This window comes from Armigeres subalbatus, chromosome 2 (genome assembly GCF_024139115.2).
Source record: "Armigeres subalbatus isolate Guangzhou_Male chromosome 2, GZ_Asu_2, whole genome shotgun sequence".
NCBI lineage: Eukaryota > Metazoa > Arthropoda > Insecta > Diptera > Culicidae > Armigeres > Armigeres subalbatus.
In genome coordinates, this window is record NC_085140.1 from 95582288 (window position 1) to 95605582 (window position 23295).

Consider the following 23295-nt stretch of genomic DNA (forward strand, 5'->3'; position numbering starts at 1 on the left):
AGAATCCAAGTTTTAAAGTGCTCGCGTTTTCGGGGGCACACCACTCGATACGGAAGTAACGCACAACTGTCATTTTTATTTTTTCACGCATGCTGCGACGCAGCAAACCAGAATCAACAAAAATTTCAGTTGTCCGCCGCCTCCGTATCGAGTGGTGTGCTCCGAAAACGTGAGCACTTTGAAACTTGGATTCTGTCAGGAGTGACCTTAAATACGGTACGTATGGTCAGCCTAATTAGATCATTCTTATAAGCTGGTTTTCTTTTGATATATTGATCTCACTCCTGTGTCATGAAATGGTTTTCAAAATTGTGCCACCGCTGGGGGAATAATAGGATAATAGAAATAATAATAGTAACTAAGATTTAATTACCAGAAAGTAGAAAATGTTTCAAAATTATGCTTTCCGATTAGAACAATTCAATCGGATTTTCTTGCAGCAAATTTGGCGTGCTTTGGTCGCACAATAAGTCATAGATAACAAGTTTATAACAATTGTATTTTTTATTCAAATATTTTATTTATCTAGTTTCATCACTATAGTTCATAATAATAATGAAGATAATAATGCATGGCAGATTAACAACTTTGAACAATTTTAGGGGAACAAACTTTAAACAATTTTAGGGGAAATGACACAGATCACATAATTTCATTCAGAGACTACTAGTTCTTCTATAGTTATTACAAATGTGTTGTTTGAGATGTTGCTTAAAGATAGCAAGACTGGGAGCATTTCTAATGTTTTCGGGAGCTTTGTTGTATAAACTTGGTCCTAGGTTGGAAAAGATCCTGGGACTGAGTGAAGTCCGTTGGCCAAACTTTGGAGAACACAGAACGCCGTCGGGACAAGTTCTGCTATACTCTGGTTTACGAGGTGAACACGCTCCCCGCCATCGCGGAGTTGGCTTCCTACTAAGCGCTCAGGCACACTCTGCGCTTATGAAGTGGGAACCTATAAGTGAAAGGATCCGAAAACGGAGAGCTGTTCGCAGAATTTTGTGGTAATAACGACATGGTGATCAGGGCATCACTCTTCCCTCATCGACCGGTTCACAAGGTCACGTGGGTCTCCCGTAACGGCTTTACAGAAAATCAAATCGACCACATCTGCATCAGCCGAAAATGGAAACGGAGCCTTCTTGATGTACGGAATAAACGTAGTGCCGATATCGCGTCTGATCATCACCTCCTCAGGCGAAATACGCCTGCGCATCGCGCGGATTCATCGGCAGGAGGAAAGAGTTGGACGACGATTCAACACACGCCGACTGGAAGATGCCACGGCGAAACGGTCCTTTGTTGAAGAACTGGAGACGCGTGCTGCAGATATTCCGGAAGGTGGCAGCGTGGAAGACCAATGGACCGCCATCAAGAATGCCTTCATCGCCACCAGCGAGAACAATCTGAGCGAACTACGCACCCAGAGAAAACAATGGATCATGGAAGCCAAAGCTGCGATAGAGCGATCGGAAACCAGAGGAGCCAAAGTCTTAGCCCGTCAACGATACGCGGCTCTTGAGAAGGAAGTAAAACGCTCATGTCGACGGGACAAGCGAGCGTGGGCAGACTCTCTGGCCGACGAAGGAGAGAGAGCTGCCGCAACCGGGGACATTCGTCTCCTCTACGATATCTCACGACGCTTAAGCGGGACGAAGATGAATGCAACGATGCCTGTGAAAGACGCGAATGATCAGTTATTGACCGACCCAACTGACCAGCTGAAACGCTGGTTCGAGCACTTCGAACAAATTTTTCAAGTGCCAGCCAGGCCATCACCACCTCGGCATGATCTGCCTAGAATCTGAGGTATAACACACGTCAATACCGAAGCTCCATCACTGCTAGAAATTAAAACAGCCATCCAAAGCATGAAATCGAATAAAGCCCCAGGGGTCGACCGCATATCAGCCGAGATACTCAAAGCTGACCCCATGACATCCGCTCAACTACTTCTTCTTCTTATTGGCATTACATCCCCACACTGGGACAGAGCCGCCTCGCAGCTTAGTGTTCATTAAGCACTTCCACAGTTATTAACTGCGAGGTTTCTAAGCCAAGTTACCATTTTTGCATTCGTATATCATGAGGCCAACACGATGATACTTTTATGCCCAGGGAAGTCGAGGTAATTTCCAATCCGAAAATTGTCTAGACCGGCACCGGGAATCGAACCCAGCCACCCTCAGCATGGTCTTGCTTTGTCTTACCGCGTCTTACCACACGGCTAAGGAGGGCCCCGCTCAACTACTGCATCGTTTATTTCGTAATATCTGGGACACCGCAACTTTCGCGGTCGACTGGATGCAAGGTATCTTAGTGAAGATGCCGAAAAAGGGTGACCTGACTGTATGCGATAACTGGCGAGGCATTATGTTGCTTTGTACCGTTCTCAAAGTTCTGTGCAACATTATCCTAGCCCGGATTCAGGAGAAGATCGATGCGACTCTCCGGTGGCAGCAGGCCGGATTCAGTGCCGGAAGATCCTGTGCGGACCATATTGTCACGCTCCGCATAATTCTGGAGCAGGTCAACGAATTCCAAGAGTCCCTTTACTTGGTATTCATTGACTACGAAAAAGCTTTCAAAAATATGTGGGGCGCTCTGAGACGCAAGGGGGTTCCTGAGAAAATCATCGGCCTCATCGAAGCACAGTACGAGGCCTTTTCGTGTAGAGTGCTGCACAATGGGGTCCTGTCCGACCCTATCCGGGTCGTAGCTGGTGTAAGGCAAGGATGTATTCTATCACCGTTACTGTTCCTCATCGTAATCGATGAGATTCTGGTAGATGCGATTGACCGTGAACCAAACCGCGGGCTGTTATGGCAGCCTATAACCATGGAGCACCTAAACGACTTCGAATTGGCTGATGACGTTGCACTCCTCGCGCAACGGCGCTCCGATATGCAGAGTAAGCTCAACGACCTTGCCGAGCGCTCCTCCTCGGCAGGTTTAGTCATCAACGTCAACAAAACCAAATCGTTGGATGTAAACACGGTGACTCCTTCCAGTTTCACAGTAGCCGGGCAACCAGTGGAGAATGTTGAAAGCTTCCAATATCTTGGTAGCCAAATGGCGTCAGACGGCGGTACCAAGATCGACATAGACGCACGGATCAAGAAAGCAAGGGCTGCCTTTGCGAGTTTAAGAAATATCTGGAAAAACAGGCAGATAAGTGAACGCATCAAAATAAGAATTTTCAACTCTAACGTGAACACTGTGCTGTTATACGCTAGCGAAACATGGTGTGTATCAGTGGAGAACACTCAAACAACGCGCTCCATCGTCGTTGTCACCAGAGGCCGATAGCAACAGAAATTCGGGATTGGAAGTGGGGCTGGGTCGGCCACATTCTACGTAGGGGCGGAAACGAAATCTGTAAACAAGCATTAGACTGGAACCCAGCGGGACATCGCAGCAGAGGCAGACCCAGAGGCTCATGGCGGCGAAGCCTCAATAAAGAAATAAAAGAAATCGACCGAAATCTAACCTGGCAACATGTTAAAGCGATAGCCGGGCAACGCTCAGGATGGAGATCTTTCAAGTCGGCCCTTTGCACTACCGAAGGTGTACAGGATCCATAAGTAAGTAAGTAAGTTGAATCATCTGTTTGTGATAACTGTGAATCCGATTATGGAACTTCTTGTCATCTGATATGTAACTGCCCAGTCTATACGCAATTGCGCTTCCAAATATTTGGTAAACACTATCAGGGGTTAGACAAAAAGGTTGAGATAGGCAAAATTTTGTCGAAGTTCAAACCAGCATAACTTTGCGTAGAATGATCCGATTTTGATGAAACCTGGACCATCGGACGCGGAAACTCTTCTAGTATACTGTGTCTTCATGCCACCGGAGATGTTTCGGGTTTTCCGAAGGTATGTTAAACATGCATTTTTTTCTTCCGCTTGTCATTTTATTTGACGTTTACTGCCATTATGTTTTTTGCTTTCCCCTGAAACTAGAACTAATATGCTGACCAATACTGGCTGCAGATCAAAAATCCGTTGGGTATACGCAGAGATATGGCCATTTTCGTGAAAACGGCACGGAATTGGCCATACACCCTGAACAAATGTCACTTTCGCAGAATACCCGCAACCTGTTACAAATTGGCCGGAGAGTCTTATAGCCTGTTCAGATTACGCCATTAATGACATAATAATTGGCGTTTCAGGGTAAATACGCTTTATGATGTTATTATTTACGTAATATTCCATACATTTTGCGCTGTCAAAAGATACCCGCTAAAAAGAGTCATGAAGAATTTATTACGAACAATTATTACGAGAGAGCTTTCGTTCTAACTGGGATGCAGGGAGAAATTCAACAAAACAAAACTGACAAGCGTCACGCTCTCTTTGCCAGAGAGAAAATTCTCTCTGTTTTCATTTCGTTTCGTAGTTGACAGTCATGCTCTTTCGGTCGCAGCAGGGTCGAATGCATGTTAGATGGAAATCTTCTGAGCGCTGAATAGAATAACTCGGATTGTGATGGTTTTGAGGAAAGCATTTTATATGATGAAAAATAATGATGATAATTATTTATTCTCCACTTATTCAACATGAATTGTTTAAAAAACAGATGCTCTCTATAATTAACATGAAGTATTTAGCTTAAACCTAGATTTAATAGAACAAATCAAATAAATTTTCAAAGTTCAAGGGCTAATGCGGAAGACAATTTAAAACGTAGGAATGGTTGTAAAACGAATATATTTGATGAATAAACATGATTTCATAAATTGTATCAATTCTGCTCCTTGAATGGCTTAATATACTTTGGATTTCAACATTTTACACGTGGGACAACTGTACGATTTGAATGGGATGTATATATGAAGTAGAATAACCTTAAATAAAACATGGATTGGTAATGCATTAATTCATCCAAAATCCAGTTTAAATTATATCACAGTCACACGATTCGATTTTGTTAGAAGCTGTATCATTGATTGTTGAGTAGAACGCAATGGTTCAGTTTCCATTTTTGAAAAAAAAATTAAATTGCTGAGTTGCCCTTCATACATGGAGATACTGGTGGAAATACATTTTAGTTCTATAATATTTCTTGAAAATTGGTCCAATCGTCCTTTTTTTTATTTATTTGTGAGAATTCCCAAAAGTATCTAATTTTTTCTATCAAATCTCCGTTCGATCATAGTACAGAATCAAAATACTTTTTAAACTTAAAAATAAATTGAGGAATAGTCTGATTCCTCGAAGAACGGCGCACCCAACTAATGAATTATCATTATCCTTAATGAGAGCTTCAAATATTCTTCAAAAATCCCTTTTCATATTTTTTTTATATTTTTTTTTCGTAGAAACTTTGTTCAGAAAAAAATGTTCGATTGTCGCCACACAAATGCTTGATTTCGCTAATTAAATTTTAAAACTCTCCTTGAATTCAACCCTGTATTAGCGTGCAAATGAGCAAACATGGAAACGTCAAGATATATTATCTTGCTGCAGTCTGAACACTTCGTAATAATTGGATACCCTCTCACTTAACAAAGTCATAAATAGCCCAATCTGAATAGGCTATTACAGTCCTCAAAATATATCTTTGATGAAGATCCTATATTCATCGTCGTCATATCTCTGCGTAGTTTTGATGGATTCTAGATCTACAGCCACCATTGGTCGGCATATTAGTTCTAGTTTTTTGGAGAAATCATAAAACATGATAAAAGTAAACGTCACATTAAATGGCAAGCAGTGGAAAAAATGCATCTTGAACATACCGTCGGATAACCCGGACCATCTCCGGTGGTCAAGGGTCAATCTGGTTTTGCATGGAGACAGTATACTAGAAGAGTTTTCGCGTCCGATGGTCCAGGTTTCATCAAAATCGGATCATTCTACGCAAAGTTATGATGATTTCAATTTCGACAAAATTTTGCCTATCTTAACCTTTTTGTCTAACTTCTGTACTTAGTGAAATTGTTTTCAGAAACCTGTTGTTCATAACCCATTGTGGTAAGGAGCTATAAGCTCTTGTACGCTTATGCGTTGTATGCCCTCTTCTAGGGCCCTTTTCCAAACTTTCCCTTTGTTCTCCCATCCACATTCCTTTCCTTTTTGTTCACTTCCTTTTCCGTCAGGTGTGTGATGAAAAAAATGTTTGACACGACCGCTCGGCGTAAACCACGTAAAACCAAATATAGTACACTGAACCAATTATTCCGCTCTATATAGAAGAGAAGGATCCTATCCCACCGACACTACTACCCAGCTTTAGCAGCATCTCCCAGTCCGGAGGGAGTAGGGACCCCACTGTCTTAGACAGCTGGGCTACCCTTTTCATACACCCCAGTTCAACAATTTATAATACCCTAAAAGTAGACAATTACCAATGATTGGAACGCGCTGCATAGGGGATGCGTGACGCATGAAAATACTGAAATTTTCAATAGTTTTTCGTTTTTGGGTGAAAACTGGGGTGAGGGTGAAATAAATTACCGTCATCGGAGATGAGAATGAGTCACTATTTAGAATGCATGTAGAATAGATTGAATGTATCTGAGGGCAAGAAGAATAAAATATAAGAGACCTTTCTGAACGATTTTGCTCTACGACCTCCCGACTACCGGTGAGAGCGATGACCCATTCTCACCTCCAGACCCATTGTCAGCCGCTGCACCAATCAGAGGGGACAAGCGTTACTCGAGGCACTTGCAAAACTCGACGCAGTGCTTGTCAATGACGGAGCCAGTAGCACATTCCGTAGGAATGGGGCCGAGTCATGGATAGATGTAACGTTTGTCAGCCCCAGTCTGGTCTCGGACCTGGACTGGAGGGTAGACGAGGGCTACACCCATAGTGATCACCTAGCAATTCGCTTCAAGATCAACTATGGTGTGCAGCGTCCGAGGGCGGGTGATCCCTGTCAGGTCCGTGGGTGGAAGACCAATCCCTTCGACAGCGAAGTTTTCACCGCGGCCCTGGGACTGGAGGCCAACACCGACAGTCTAAGCGGGGATGCGCTGATAGCTGTCCTATTACGCGCGTGCGACGCTACTATGCCGAGGAAAGCCCTGCCAAGAAATGGCAGACGCCCGGTATACTGGTGGAGTGCCGAAATTGCAGCCCTACGATCAGCCTGCCTCAAGGCTAGACGTAGGACGCAACGATCCCGCACCGAGGAGGAAAGAGCGGTCCACCGGGAAGTGTTTCAAGCTGCGAGACTGGCCCTTAACAAGGCCATCAAGAGCAGCAAGAGAGCGTGCTTCGACAACCTGTGCGAGGGTGCCAATGCGAATCCGTGGGGTGACGCCTATAGAATCGTGATGGCCAAGACCAAAGGGGGCTCTTCACCCCCCGAACGGTCACCGGACCGGTTGGCGAGGATTATCGAAGTACTCTTCCCGTCCCGAGCCACAAGTCCCTGGCCTCCTCCTACGCTGCAAGGCCCTGGGAGTGTGGCCGAAATGGTGGCTCCGGTGACGAACGAAGAGTTACTCGCAGTGGCTAACACCCTTGTGATGAACAAAGCTCCAGGCCCCGATGGAGTTCCAAACAGTGCACTCAAGGCTGCGATCATAGCGAACCCGAACATGTTCAGGCTAGCTATGCAGAGATGCCTGGATGAGTGTTGTTTCCCTGAGAGATGGAAAAGGCAGAAGTTGGTACTGCTGCCGAAGGCCGGAAGCCTCCGGGTGACCCATCGGCGTACAGACCAATTTGCCTGATCGACACGACGGGTAAACTGCTCGAGAGGATCATCCTCAACAGGCTCACCCCGTACGCAGAGGGTACGGATGGCCTGTCGAGTAACCAGTTTGGTTTTCGGAATGGTAAGTCCACGGTGGACGCTATCAATTCAGTCCTCAAGACTGCAGAGGTAGCGATCCAACGGAAAAGGCGAGGAATTCGATACTGTGCGTTGGTGACACTGAACGTGAAGAACGCATTCAACAGCGCAAGCTGGGATGCCATCGCGCTCTCGTTACACCGGCTTAGCCTGCCGGTGGGACTGTACCGGATCTTGGAAAGCTACTTCCAGAACCGTGTGCTGCTATACGAGACCGATGCCGGTAGTTTCAATAGTACTGGCAAATTGGTGGAAAGTTTATGAATCGATTGATATATATATATCTTTTGAAAGAAAGATAAAGGACCTATTAATGTTACAAATCTTACATGATTTCATGACGGTCCCCAATTTTACAACCTGTATCCGAGTCTTCCCCTTAGACGTAGTTTACGTCAAAACGCTGTGAAGGCGATGGCACAAATCTCCCAAACTAAGGTGAACGTGCCTGGAGCCGAAGTTCTGATACCTGATCTGATGCTATCATATCCTCTATTATTGTGAAATATGAATCGATCTTTAATAATCCAAGTCAACAATCAACACGTCGACCACCACCGGTAAATTTTACACAAATTCGTAAAGTTCATCGAACTTTTCCAAAGAGTAATTCTCGCTGAAACCGGGCGACTATTTGCAGAAGGTTCTTAAAAATGCCTAAATTTATATTCTTTCGAAAGCTTTCGGCGAGTATATTAAGGATCCGAGTTAAATTCTTCAGAAAGATGAACCCCTCGTTAGTTATACACGAAATCATTTTAATGGACCCCTCGATTTTTGTCAATTCTTGACTCACCAAAACTATCATAACTCCAACATTTCTCAACTGATCGTAGAGATCAGCATATCGTTGGAAAGAGGAAGAGTGTATCCTCAATTTGCAATAGTAAAAATAGAAGCAGCCATATTGAATATGGCCGCCACCTTGGATTTCTTTTTGAAAACTATTTTTCTGCTAGGTTCGCAACCACTGATTTTGAATATTAATACATCTATGGAAAACTGAGCTTATATTGTGCATAGTGTCCAAAAATCTCAGGTGTATGTTTTTTCTATCAAAAGTTATATACGATGTTTTCGTGTATAAACGAGGGGTTCATCTTTCTGAAGAATTTAACTCGGATCCTTAATATACTCGCCGAAAGCTTTCGAAAGAATATAAATTTAGGCATTTTTAAGAACCTCGTGCAAATAGTGGCCCGGTTTCAGCGAGAATTACTCCAAACGATTTAAATCACGAACGTTAATTTTTAACATGCTCAATCCCTCAAATGAAGATGGTAATGCTATATCATCCGTCGAATCCAAAAGGACGTTGGTTGCTCGCTTAATTTTTATAATTGTATAAATTGTATGATTGTAGTGATGATACTTTTTACCGATGTTCGTGAGGCAAAACCTTGGATTCGCCTGATCAAATTATTTAAATCTTCTCTGGACCTTACTGCTATTGATTTAGAGTGTTCATGGTACCTATTTAAGAAAAATAATACCGATCTACTAGACCAGATGTAGTGAATTTTCAAAGCTGCTCCTTTACTCGCGCATCTTTAAATGCAATCCTAATAGGGTTGCAACCTTCTTTAGTTATACCGAGATAATGATCGATACAAATAAAAGCTAGAAACCGAAAAATGTTCGTCTCGTTTTTGCGCATACAGTGACTGGCATAATAAAAAGCCCACTTGCCGTTTTTCAAACAAAATGGTCAACTTTGCAGATCTAGATATCGATTGCGTGTGAACCAATTTTGCTGCATAAAAATTATTGCGGTAATACCAGAACGATTTTTTCTGAAAAAATATATTTTCAAATATCTTGAAAACTACAACTCTTAGTGAACAGGTATATCAGCAAACTTTTTTGTATAGCCAAAATACGCGTTTTATCTGGATACCATTCGAAAACAAAGAATTGGTGCGCAAATTGTTTTATTTCACATTTTTGTATTTATCTTCAGCAGTGAGCACACCGGATAACAACAGAACACAAAACAAATTATTATAGTTATTGATATAGGAGCATGTTAATAATAATGGAACAGATACCCTATTTATGTTACAGAAATCCTCATCGAGTAGGTGGTATTGAGTAATTGAAAAGCGAGAATAAAAATCTTCTTGTATGATCAAAGTCTGCTTCTTTTTCTCAACCAAATTTTTTGTAAAAAATTAAAAAATCCTCCGGTTATAAATGCATGACAATCGTTTAATCTTTCATTCATGCTGATTCTAGAGAGAAAGGAACGTAATTAGTAATAAATGGTTTTTGCCAAAAAATATATAGGGGAACGGTTCGCCACTTCATCTCATAGATCCTATTTCCATCCCATCAAAAACAAAGCAATGAAAAGGAATGTGATTTGTTTTTTTTTAATTATTTTTGTGATTTGTTTCAGCAGCGAGCACGCATGTTAGCAAAGAGAAGCGACACGATTGGTGCTGTATTTCTCTGTTTAGCGATGAGATGAATATATGTTCAGTGAGATGGAAAATGGAACAGTTCCTCTATATAAGAAATGAGATTCTTCCTTGAACCGAAAATCGTTGAATTTCGTCTCACTGAAACGAATAGTTGAAATTCTACTGAAAACGTTTCCAATCATCGGATGTATTGCAGCCAATGTTTACTTTTCCACATTCAAACAGCTTTAGCGCCGTAATACATACCTACCTCAATGTTGCTTTTGACGTAAACTACGTCTAAGGGGAAGACTCTGATACAGGGTGTAAAACGGAAATTTCCAAATTCGAGACCGTCACGAAATTAGGATAGATTTCAAACGCTAATAGCTCCTTTATCTTTCAATGGATTTTCGAGATTTTATTATCAATCGAATCGGTAACTCTCCAGCAATTTTTTAAGCCCATTGGAACTATTGATTATCAACGTTAAAACATTAAAAATTCCAAATCTTTAAAAACCCAGTAAAATTTCACAGTTTCGTTACGACCGCCGTCTGCAGTTGGTTTTTGCGCTCTACTTTTGTGCGGTGATTCGCACAAAAAGTACAACAATAGAACCAGAGCAGTGACCGCGGTCGGAGCAAAAAAGTAGTGTTTATGAAAAAGTGCTACAGATGCTGGACATGCTCATGTTAGAAAGAGGTGAATATTGAAATTGATTATCAACTTTAAACAAGGTTACACTCTAACTTTTTTGACGGAGCAATGCAATTTTACTCAGTTACTGAGTAGGTGAAAGTTAGCGTGTATCCTACTATTTAGGCAGCATCCCTAATAGCACTTCAAAAACATTTAATCGCCATTTAATAGGCAATTAACTATGAGATGCATTGATCACTCTAAGACGAATAACAATCGGAGAAAGGCATCATCACTACTGCGGAATAATAAATTTGGGGTTTTTAAATGAAAATTTTAAATTGTCATATCCAACCATTTTCATATATAGTGAGTTACGCCAATTTTGTTCGAAACATAAATGAATTGGTGTGCGATCGAACATGATTTGCGGAAAAACTACACATTACACGCGGCAAAACGTTCACCTACCTCCTACCGCGGCAAAACGTCGCTACCTCCCGACCCCATATATCCAACATCCCAATGGTTGTAATTTGACTAAGCACGCACGCGCGGTTCGAAGTTTGTATGTATGTACTAGTAGACCCGGCAGACGTTGTCCTGCATAGTAGGCGAAAATGCGCGTTGTGAACTGCCCATGCAAAGTTTCCATACGATTCTTAATTTTAGTTTTTCACGATTTACTCCATCTTACCCGTGATTTTTGCATAAGGAAATATCATATAAACCCGTCGGAAACGATAACGAATGTTTCTGCTGAAGAAATGAAAAAAATCCATCCAGCCGTTTTCGAGTTATGCGGATACGAACACAGACCATTTCATTTTTATATATAAGATTACTATGAAAACAGTAAATTTTTCGGAAAACCGTTTTGCAACGTTGGTCATTAATATCTAAAAATATATGAGTACGTCGGCAACATAGGAAACTTAGCAAGTGAATAAATTGTCTTTATTGCAAAACAATTCGCTGCTTGCAAGAAAAATTATTAAGGAAATATTAAATCATGGGAGATTCAATTGAGCACGTAAAAGAATAACATATCAATAATGAGCATTTTTATTTTCTTTATAACTTTGCTTACCAAAATCCGATCGGTTTGCAACAACAATCGTCTTACAGATTTAGAAATATTCTACGAAATCTTCGGGTTGATTGTATTTACGGGGAAATCCTCCAGTGCCGGACACATAAGCCATTTAACAAAAAAAACTTTAACTATCCGGATTATGTTTCCTTTTATACCATACTAGCAGAACGTACCCTGCATTGCTCGGGTCTTTACGTTTAACGTTCGAAATGTCATTTTCTGCGTTGATTGCGACGCCGCACTCTAGATCATTTTTCGAGCGATCGCATTAGGTTTTCTCCAAACCCGCTATTGTATTTTTACAATTTTCCCTACTTTTCCTTTAAAATTTACTAACCTTTTGCATATAGAAACACAGCTGATCCCAATACGAGTTGATTAGTGAGGAAATCTCGCAAATCGATCATCCTCTTCGTGAGTTAGAATGCCTCAAAGGAAGAATAGATAGAAGAAAGAAACACAAAATATTACTATTGACCATTGATGATTCATACAAACTTTGAATTTGATCATTTGAACACGTTTTTCGACGATGAATTTTGGTGAAAAATTTTACGATTTAGAAAAATGTCTTCTAGTACCGGATGCTATTGCATCATGTTCAAATGTGACTAAGTTCCTGTTACATGAATAAAAACATTATTCAGAATAGTAATATTATTCACGTGCTTTAAGTTTGACTCTTCAGCTAAATTTTTTAAATCCTAATCCAAATTCCCACCTTTTTCAAAGTCCTCTTCAATTTTTGTTTCTGCTAATTTCTGTGGCTTTCTCAGCAAGAAGAAACAATTGAATTAAAGTAAATGTAACAAAACAGGTGTGAAGAATTTTTATTCAACTTCAAATTTTGTACAAAGTTTATCACATGAAGATCTGATTTTCCTTGCCAGGACCTCGGAGAACCTTGGACGGACCTTTGCAAGTAGTGTCGTTTTAAGAAGTGTCGAGTATTGGGAGGTGTCCGGCGGTGAGAGATTTTTCCCTAAATAGTTAATGATCCGCCTCACGAAACGATCTCTCACATACAGGGCGATTTCTATAGTAATTTCCATACAAACTTCCAACTGCTCGTACTCAGTTAAATTATAACCAATTCAGTTGAAAATTTAGGAAGTTCACCAAAACAGTAAATGTTATCGTTCAAGCATAAGGGTGCGCAAAAGTCAAAATTTCAATCACTCTAGGCTCTAACCAAAATAATTATCATATGATCTGTTTTACGTAGTTTACGTCGGGCGGTCGTATCTTGTATATAACCCTTCTGATTTTTTTACGACTTGCCACAGTCAATCAAGCTGAACTAATTATATTTAACTTCACAATTGTGTACATCAGCGTATGAAATACGCATAGAAGACGATAGATTATGTGTATCATTTCGTTGCTTTTTTATTTTTCAATGCAAAAATAAAAAAATATTACACATACCAATATTCATCCAATTTATTTACCTTCATAGATCGTTGTTAGCTATGATTTCGAGACTTGCAATTTGCTTGTTCGAGAAAGTCAAAAACACCAAATTAGTATTACCGTTTTTAATTCCTTCATCTGTTTTTAGTACATCATCAACAGCTGGTTGCTGCCGAACATTAGCCACTACCGGCAACAGTACGGCACACTCGTCAACATGTGCTTGAACTACCGGTTGCAGTCCACACACAATCTAACGGCCTATTCGGAAATCGAGCATTGCACTACTAATGCCACACTAGTTCGGAAATCTGGTTTGTCAATCTCATGCAGGAACCATAATTAGCAGCGGTGACCTTAACCATTTGTGTCGTTTCAGATTTTTGGGACGTTCTCTTCTACGCAACCATAGCACTGTTGTTTGCGCTCTCAGCCGGTTCTTCAATCTACGACTGGAAATTAGCGAAACGAGATGATCACAATCACTACCGAACACCGTTAATCAATAGAGGTAAGTTTTTGCTATCCTGCGGAAATATTTGAACTAAAAGAAGTTCGTGTTTCTTATTACCTCGTCAGGATCTAATTTGTTAACGGCATTTTCATGGCGAAGGAACATCAATCGATTGACGATCAAATTGAACACAAGTCAAATCCAGCAGGACCTGCGCTTCCTGGAAGCCATCCGAGTGTATACAATGACAACGATCTCATTTACCCACGTCATGATAGGAGTAGCCATGACCACTATCCAAAACCCCGAAATGATTGAAAAGGTTCGTCGTCTGATAATCCCGCTTACGCGTTTAAATCTTTTGATTATTTTGCTTCGCAGCTGCTGTCGAGACCGGGGTTTCAAATTTTTCTGTCACTGATGCCTTTCGAGGTGGATTTTTTCTTCGCCATCAGTGGGCTTCTACTGGCCGTACAGATTGGAAAAATGACCCAAACCAAACGCTTCAGCTGGAGACCCTTCTGGATGGGTGTGGTAAATAGGTATCTGAGATCTCTGCCGGTTTATGCTGTGCTGATGCTGTTTGAAGTTTCCGTCTACGATAAGCTACAGGTCAGCCCATCTGGGTACCGGATAATGCCCATGGCACGGCGAATGTGTCGCGAGAAGTGGTGGTCTAACTTTTTATTCATCAACAATTACTATCGGCCGGAGGAGCAGGTTTGGGCAGCGCCACACACGTGCGTTGAACTTTGTTACAAGTTTGATTTTTTTTTTTCTCATAATTTCCAGTGCATGATTCACACGTGGTATCTTGCGGCTGATTTCCAGATGTTCTTCGTTGGATTCCTGGTGCTAATGCTCCTTTGGAAGTAATTTCCCGTGTCAACAAGCCAATCTTGATTTTCATAAGATTAACTAATCGTTAGAATTTCCGTAGGTTCCAGAACATTGAGCGGTTTTTGATTTATGTGATATTAATGATAGCAACCTTCCTACCAATGGCAAATATTTACTACCACTCGTTGGACGGCATGATGCTTCTAACAAACAAGTAAAATTCGCAGTAATTTTTCGCTCTTCAGTAAAAAAAAATTGACATTATTTTGTTTTTCAGAGGAAATGAATATCAATTGTGGTACGACAAGTGGTTCACCCGAACGTACCAAGCCACCGAAAGCCATTGTATTAGTTACTTCGCTGGAATGCTGATAGGAATAATCTACCACAAAATGCAAAACGACGATCTATTTTTGGCAAAATCAAAGGTAATAATTTACGATAATATATGTAAAATACAGAATTAATTACATGGGATGAAAGACCTGTTTGTGGCGAAGCTTAGCACGTGCCAGCGTTATTTATAAATGCGGTTTGAACCCAGAAGGCTTTCTATTCTTTCCCAAGGAATACGAGTAGTTTCTTGAAAATGGTAATATTAGATCTATGATTTGAAAAAAATTCAAATGAGATTCAATTTGGGCGAAGCAGGGCTTGCGAGTGATATACACTAAGAGAAGCAGCGTAGCTATTGTATGAATCACTGAAAATGTGCCACGAATCAAGCGAACTATTCCCGTTTACCGAACAGCTGTAGTAGCGAGTTAATTTTTTTATATTATTTCTAGACCAACATTTGAAAAGGGCGTAACAGCCAAAATTTATTCCTTCTGGTTCTTCGTCTACATATAAAGCTCTAAATGTGGACGAAGAATCAGAAGGAATTATTTTTGGCTGTTACGCCCTTTTCAAATGTTGGTATAGATTTCCTTTGAAAACTGAACTACAAAATAAGCTTTCATAACATTGTGGTTTTCAATCGTAGGACAACGATATGGAAGTCAATAGACAGTATCGTTTAAATGTTAAACTAAATTGTTACCTAGTGTTATGATATTGATCTCTGTGTGTCCATTCTAAACCCCACTGGCTGGCAGTGATGTTATGGAAAAAAGCTAACTGTATTACAATCAGATTTAGTCCGGGAGTTAGAAGGTGATAGCTCTACTGCAGCTCGAGTGACCCATTTCAGACTGCCTGGTATTTCATGACCAGTCCGAGGTCACTTTAGCTTACAATAAGCCCCGCTTGTTCATGCTAATATCAATTGGATAATGGACCCATGAACAAACTTCCGGATTTAACAATCCGGCGCGTATTTAGTTTTTGAAAATCAATCTAGACTACAAACAAATCGAAACAATCTCATCAAATTACTGGGACTGTGACTTCACGGCGAATATATTAACCTCAAATATAATTCCAAACAGATGGCAGCGCGGTTTTCCGCATTTTGACGCTACTTTAGATGGAATCCTTTCGTCCAAAGCCAAAAAAAAATCGGATAATCTATAACCCGTCACGGAATATAAACTACAACTGATCACACACTATCCAGCCAAAATTCGTAAAAATCGAAAAATTTAGGATAAAAACGTGCAGCGAAAAACTTGATATCTTATCCGCTAAACAAGCTGTGATGGAGTCAAAATCACATGGCACTGCACATGTTTTGCTTCACCTCTCTCCGATGCTTTTATCTTAACCGCGATCACACCGCTCTAGGACCCGGCTATTGCTGATTTTGGTACTCCGTTGGATGAGTTAGTTAGTTAAAATTCATTTATTTTCCATTTTTCCACATTATTTTTACAGCATTTCAAGTGGTTGGCCTCTTGGCCCTTCATCTTTAGTTTAGTTTCTAATTTTAATTGTTTTAATTTTAATTTATAAAAGTTTATCTATATTTTCAAGGTAGCCTAAAAGAGGCATCGGTTGATTTTTAAAATTTGATAACCTAACTACTATTTACATAAATATTTACAATAATAATTTGATAACCTAGATTTGAATAAGCGCCCAAATCGCACCTTGGTCCGAAGATAAGCAACGAACCCTAAATCAATCTTTTCACTCACCAAAGCGTTCTTGTAGTTTTTTAATGCCGGCCAGACGGTAAGCCTCAGAAGTTCGTATCCTGGGAGGGGTGTTCGTGATCATCCTCAGGAATTTGTTCTGCACTCTTTGGAGTTTGAGGTGATGGGTTTTAGCGCAGCTCTCCCAGACAGGCATGCCGTATTCGATCATGAGGAGGATGATTTGCTTGTAGACAGCAAGCTTATTTTTCAGGGACAAAGACAATGGGTACAGCAGTTTTAACAAAACGTTACACTTTGTCACCGTCTTGTCAACCTGTTGCCCAATAATAAGCTTGCTCTTGAGAGTCAAGCCAAGGTAGTCAGCCTCGTTGACCCATTCCACTGTCGTGCCATTGAGGATGATTTTGCAGTCCTCAGCCGGAACAAGCCTGGGGGATTTCGAGTGGGGGAAGATGATGGTCTGGGTCTTCGCCGCGTTGATAAAGTTCTTCCAGCTAGTGAAATGATCTGTCAGGACATCCAGGCCTCGTTGGAGTTTTGCCACGAGCGCTCATATGAATCGTCCCCTGTAGACGATAGAGGTATCATCTGCGAACAGTGACAAAGTGCCGCCTTCTTGAGGTTCTGGCATGTCAGAGGTGAACAGGTAGACATACATAAAACGCGACGCGAGACTGGACACAACACTTATGGTTCTTACAAACGGAAAAAAGGATTTTTTTTTAAAATTACCTTTTTGTCGACCAGTTTCGGGCTCGGTGCTGCCCATCTACAGGACGTGGTCCAACTGGTTACAAAGAGGGACGATTACATTTTTGTACTTGGCACAGTACACGTCGAAAAGAGATAGCTTCACATTATTTTTTGTTTCGTCAAGTGGAAGAGGGAAGATGATATTGGGGCTTCATCTTCATTCATTAGCGGCTGTTCGGCAGTGGCGATGTATAGAGATTCCCAAGCGTTTAATTGGGAATACTTCCTTACGCACTTTTTTAATATCATCTTCCCTCTTCCACTTGACGAAACAAAAAATAATGTGAAGCTATCCCTTTTCGACGTGTACTGTGCCAAGTACAAAAATGTAATCGTCCCTCTTTGTAACCAGTTGGACCACGTCCTGTAGATGGGCAGCACCGAGCCCGAAACCGGTCGACAAAAAGGTAATTTTAAAAAAAAATCCTTTTTTCCGTTTGTAAGAACCATAAGTGTTGTGTCCAGTCTCGCGTCGCGTTTTATGTATGTGATATAGTTCTTACGTTAGCACAATCTCTAAAAAATGAGTGAACAGGTAGAACAGCAGGGGCCCGAGGATACTACATTGCGGGATGTCTGCGACGATGTCGTGCGCATTGGAACTCGCTCCGCTGATTGAGACCCGGAATGTCCTTGCCGACAGATAGTTGCGCCAGACCACCATGCCATACATTATCGAATGCTTTCTCAACGTCGAGTAAGGCCATGGCGAATGTATGAGAGACATGCTTGTTCCGTCTGAGGATGTTGGTAACTCGGGTCAGTTGGTTGATTGACCACGTCATGTTATGTTGTTCGGCAGACTCGAGTAGGCGGTGGTAAGTTGCTTTTTCAAACAGCTCGGATAACCCTGAGAGAAGACTGATATGACGACAGCTTTTTGGAGAGGAAGGATCCTTCCCAGGCTTCCTGATGGGAATGACTTTCGCAGACTTCCAGGACGATGGGAAGTAGCTGAGTCGCATACACTGATTGAAGATCAGCGAAAGGTGCTCAAAGAATGGAGCACTCATGTGTTTGAGTTCGAGATTTAGGATGCTGTCGAAGCCTGGGGCCTTCATGTTTTTTGATGATTTGATATAGGCCGTCAGTTCGCCAGCTGAGATCTCCAACTCCTCAGAAAAGTCGTTTGGAGTCAGATGGATGTTGTTCGCAAGCTCGCTAATGGCTGCTGTCCTGTACTGTCCAAGATTGTGTGAGCTGACGAAATGGCGACCTATTTCGGCTGCCTTCTCTGCAGGAGTTATCAAGCGATCCTTAGAGTTGTTGTCTTGTTGTCTTTTTTTTACAAGGGAGAATGCATTTACACACTAACCCAGCACACGTGCATTGTAGTTGCCAAACTACCACACGGAAGTGTGCTGGAGTGTACATTATAGATTACAGCAATAATATATTATTGGAAAAATCGCTATTTCTGAGGTCCACCGTTCTGGCTTGGATAATTTTAAACATGCGATTGCACCGGGTCTTAAGCGCAGGTAGCCCAGTACGTTGGTACTGCCTGCGAGTGGCTGAGCGAGCAAGCATTCCAATTTACCAGACCCAACCTAGTAGCCATTTTCAAATTACGAAAAGCCCAAAGTATAAATCTGGTCGAACCGGGATTTGCAGCTTCGAAGCCGAGCCGCAAGTTGGCTGAATATCCTGGTGTAGAGCGGAGCGGAATCCTCCGGGGGTAGGGGGTGCTCATCTTGCTGTTGGCGGAATCCTGGGGGAGGGAGCGGCGGCCATTCGCTGGTGGACGGGCTGGATGTTGCTTTGCTTGACTTCCGGTGGAACCAAGGCAACAGCAGCTGCGAGTCTTTTTTTGCGTTTGCAGCGGCGGAAGCATCGGGATCGGTCGTCGCAGAAGCGGGATTGTCGGAAAGTTTCGTTCGTCGAGCAATGGGGGCGAGCTTCGGGCTGGACGATTTTTTGTGGAAGCTTTCTTGCGGATTTCGCAGAACTTCGCGCGTTTCGGGCAGGCCTTCGTGGTGGCCCGATGCTTTTCCCCACAGTTGGCACACTTGGGGTCAGCCTCTTCCATTTGCTCGCACTCGTCGATGCCGTGGTCACCGTCGTACCGGGTGCATCATGCGTTCATGAAGCAGTTCCGCGTGCCATGGCCGAAGCGAAGACAGTTCATGCACTGCGTGACGTCACGATGCACGGGATTGTACTTTGTCCACTCGACGACAGTACTGTTGATGGCCTTGAGGTCCTTCATCGTGGTAGTACCGTGCTCCAGGTGCACCAGGTAGAGCTGATCACGGTAGGCCTGGGAAGTGTCATGCCGGCGGATTTTGTAAGTGTTGGTCGGCTTCAGACCACTTTCCTCCAGAGCTTACTTCAGCTCCTTTTCGTCCACTTCGTCGAGACCACGCAGCACGACTTTGAAGGGTTTCCTGCCGGGAACGTCGTGGGTGTAAAACTGGAACCGTTCTGCGTTCAGGTACTCCAGCACCTTGTCAAAGTGAAAGCTTCCCTCGGTCATTAACTTCACACCTTCGACGCACAGTCGAAAAGTGCACTAGGCCCCGGGCGATGAGTTTCCGGAGGTCAGGGCGAAGGTCCGACGGGTAAATGATTTATCGTGGAACAGAGGCTGTTGCTTCTTCCGTTTTTTCGTGATACCCAGCAGATTGTCGGCGTCACCATCCTTGAGCGAGGAGTACTTGATGCTCAAGAGAAGCTTTTCACTTTCACTATAGAGAAGCTTTTCACGTCAACGCGACGAAGCGAAAACGTAAACAGAGCGAACGATCGAGAAAAAAAAACACTTGGAAAAAACTGGGCTGCGCGTGTCTGCTAGCATGACGTTGGATGAGTACGCTGCTGTAATATTTATACCACAACCAGCCGGGAAAACACCACACAACCACTAATAGTAATTACTATATGCTTTGTGTGTTGTTTTAAACCATAAAACATTTTATTCTTCGCACATTAACCACTTGGTTTGACTCACCTTTTGAAATCAGCGTCAGGATCCAAAAAGTAACCTGGCAGGATCGCCAAAATGTGTGGCCCCGAATGACCGTGAAATGCAATGACAGCAGCTCTCCGTGGGTGAGTGTGCATGTCACTGGGTTCTGACAAGAAGAGGTCGAGTCATGGCTTGCTGCTCACCAATTGACACGCTGGTGTAATATATATAATCACACGCCTATGTTGACAAACTCAAACCCCACAATTATCACTGAAAAAAGCGATTAATCAATGAGCACGATTTAATGAGCATTTAATTTATGACCGAACAATTCGTAGTTGCTACTACACGAGTGACCTGTACTTGCAAAATAGTACTTATTTAGTTATTATGGTTATACACTCCTTGTTGTTCGGAGCAAAACCGAATGTAATGTCATATTCCAGGTCGTTTGTTCTTGGGTCACGAATCGCCAATCTCCTTGCACACCCGTCGCATGCCCATCTTATCTCGATAGCACACAGCCAGTGAATGCGGGGTTTACCCTGGAGCCGACGTTGTCTGCCAAGTTCTGTGCTAAACATATATTCTGCTGGTCTCTCTTTCGGCATACGCACTACACGTCCAGCCCATTATAGGCTGCCGTACTTTATCAGCCTGCATTTTTGTACACATTTTTGTTATAACTTGTGATTAATGTGTCAGCACCATTCACCATTTTCCACCACACTGCCAAGCATTGATAATTCGATAGTCTGCATCTTTAAACGTCCATGCCTCATGGCCGTAAAGGGCAAAAGACGAATCAACGATGCGAACAGAGCTAGTTTTGTTTTCGTATCTGTAAGTTGCGAGACTTTATCTGGCTACGCAAAGTCCTACTTGCAGTCGCAATACGTTTTTTCACCTCGCAGCTAACATTATTATCACGTGTAACAAGAATTCCAAGGTACATGAATTCATCGACAACCTCAAATCGCATCCCATGCATTTCCACCAACACCGTTTGGAATGCCTCGTTCTCTGCCAGCCACCAGATACTTAGTTTTGACAGAGTTCATGATCGGCCCTTTACTTTCAGTCTCTCGTTTAAAAGGCACGAAAGCCTCTTACACTGCTATGAGATCTACATCAATAATGTAGATGTCTTCCGCAAAGCCAAGAAGCATGTAGGACTTGTTGATGATGGTTCCGTTTTTTTTTGCACACCAGAACTTCGACTTGCACCCTCAAGAGCTAACTTGGGAAATTGCACAGATTATCAAATGAATGGCATTCTTACGGTCATATAAGAAAGTAGAGATTGTTGGATCAAGTCTCGTTGTTACTAGTAACCAAGAATACCTTTACATCTCCACGATTGTCATGAGATATGGTATTGTCACAGATAAGAGATATTTAGGCTGGCATCCGATACGCGTGTAAACATCCGCAACCTTTTTTTCGACTGTATTTTATGGAACGCGTTTGGCAATCGGTTGGACAATGTTATGGAAATGCTAATATCATCTTCCATAGACGTACGTACATCATTCCATCATCTTCAACATAGACGTACATGTTCATGATAGATTTAGAGGCGAAAGTATAAATTTGAGAGCGGCAGGCATTTAGAATTTTTTATAGAAGTTGATTTGAAAGCGAGCGGAGAGCAATATTTGTGATGGTATAAATTTTACAACCTTTTTTCTGCCAATTCGTTTGGAGATGGTGCAAAGATCATTGTTATGAAAAATGCAGCCCAAATTTGACTGTCAAATGCATTGGCAATCAGTTGAGTAGATGGCAGTACCAACGTGTATCAATTTTACGTATATCAACATTTACACAGGATTTTCAATAAAAATTGTTCTAGCTCAAATATCTGTTATCTGTATTAACTATAAGGGATTATTTATTTAGATTCGCTTCGGTAAGCGATGTAATCTATGGGATGGGATATATTAATACGCAGTGAACATGTTCTACTCACGTTCCTCCGTTTAGAACCGGCGTGCAAACCGAATACCCGACCAGATAGCGCGAGCCATCTGCTTACTTCATACAGAACGATCAAACGCGCACTAATTATTGTTTCTTTTGATCGCCTAAAGAAGAACAAAAAATGTGACCTGATCACGTGAATATAACTTCTTGCTGTACATAACACGATCAAACTCGCATTAAGGTGAACAATCACAACTCATAGCGCACAGACGCGTTTGTTCTCTGGCAGGTTCGTTATCTGTGTTTTTGCTTTTAATCGATCGTTCTATCGTTCTATCATTCGATGTTGATCGATATTGCGGTGAAAAGCATATCGGCTTTTTCGTTTCCGGGCAGTGCCAATTAGCCAACGTTGGCTGATATAGTAAGGAAACAATAGCGCTTGAAAATGATCCTCATGATGACACCAAGAAAAGAGTTGCAGTCGTAACCGGAATTGAAGAAGTGGATTCCGGAGGTAACCAACAATTGCTGTATAAAAAACCTTAAGATAGAAACGAGCTCCACACCTTGCAATAAGCGAGAGAGGAAGGAAAGTGTAGAATTGCATCATATGAGTGAATCGATGGTGCAATGATCGATGATGCAATCGGAATGGCAAGAAATAATTGCTGAAGATATAATTAGGATAGCAAATGCTACGAAAATTAGCACACAACACCTCCAAACTTTTTTTTTCAATCCGGCACTATCCCCCACATCAAAGAGCTCACAAGGAGCACCTTGATAATGATCGCCACTTTCTCAGCTTAATCTGTACAGCAGGAAAATAACATAGGGGAAATGACGGCTTTGGCAGGTTTTGTTCTATTATTGGCAGGGGTTTTTTTATGACTGACTAGGCTCAAATTTGGCCTAAACATTCTTTGCATATCAAAGAATAATGTGGCCAAATTTCATAAAATTTGGTCAACAAAAACCCCCCTGCCAATAATAGAACAAAA

General features: G+C 41.9%; 1 protein-coding gene across 1 annotated transcript in view; it reads left to right on the top strand.

Moving 5' to 3' along the window:
* LOC134214736 (nose resistant to fluoxetine protein 6-like) overlaps positions 1 to 23295 on the top strand; it is a 41815-nt gene that overhangs the window by 12791 nt on the left and 5729 nt on the right. Inside the window, exons 4-10 of the mRNA XM_062694059.1 lie at positions 13517 to 13682; positions 13748 to 13879; positions 13948 to 14144; positions 14204 to 14542; positions 14615 to 14694; positions 14763 to 14876; positions 14940 to 15090. Of these exons, the coding sequence (XP_062550043.1) occupies positions 13517 to 13682; positions 13748 to 13879; positions 13948 to 14144; positions 14204 to 14542; positions 14615 to 14694; positions 14763 to 14876; positions 14940 to 15090 (1179 nt within the window). The remainder of the gene's footprint in view (positions 1 to 13516; positions 13683 to 13747; positions 13880 to 13947; positions 14145 to 14203; positions 14543 to 14614; positions 14695 to 14762; positions 14877 to 14939; positions 15091 to 23295) is intronic.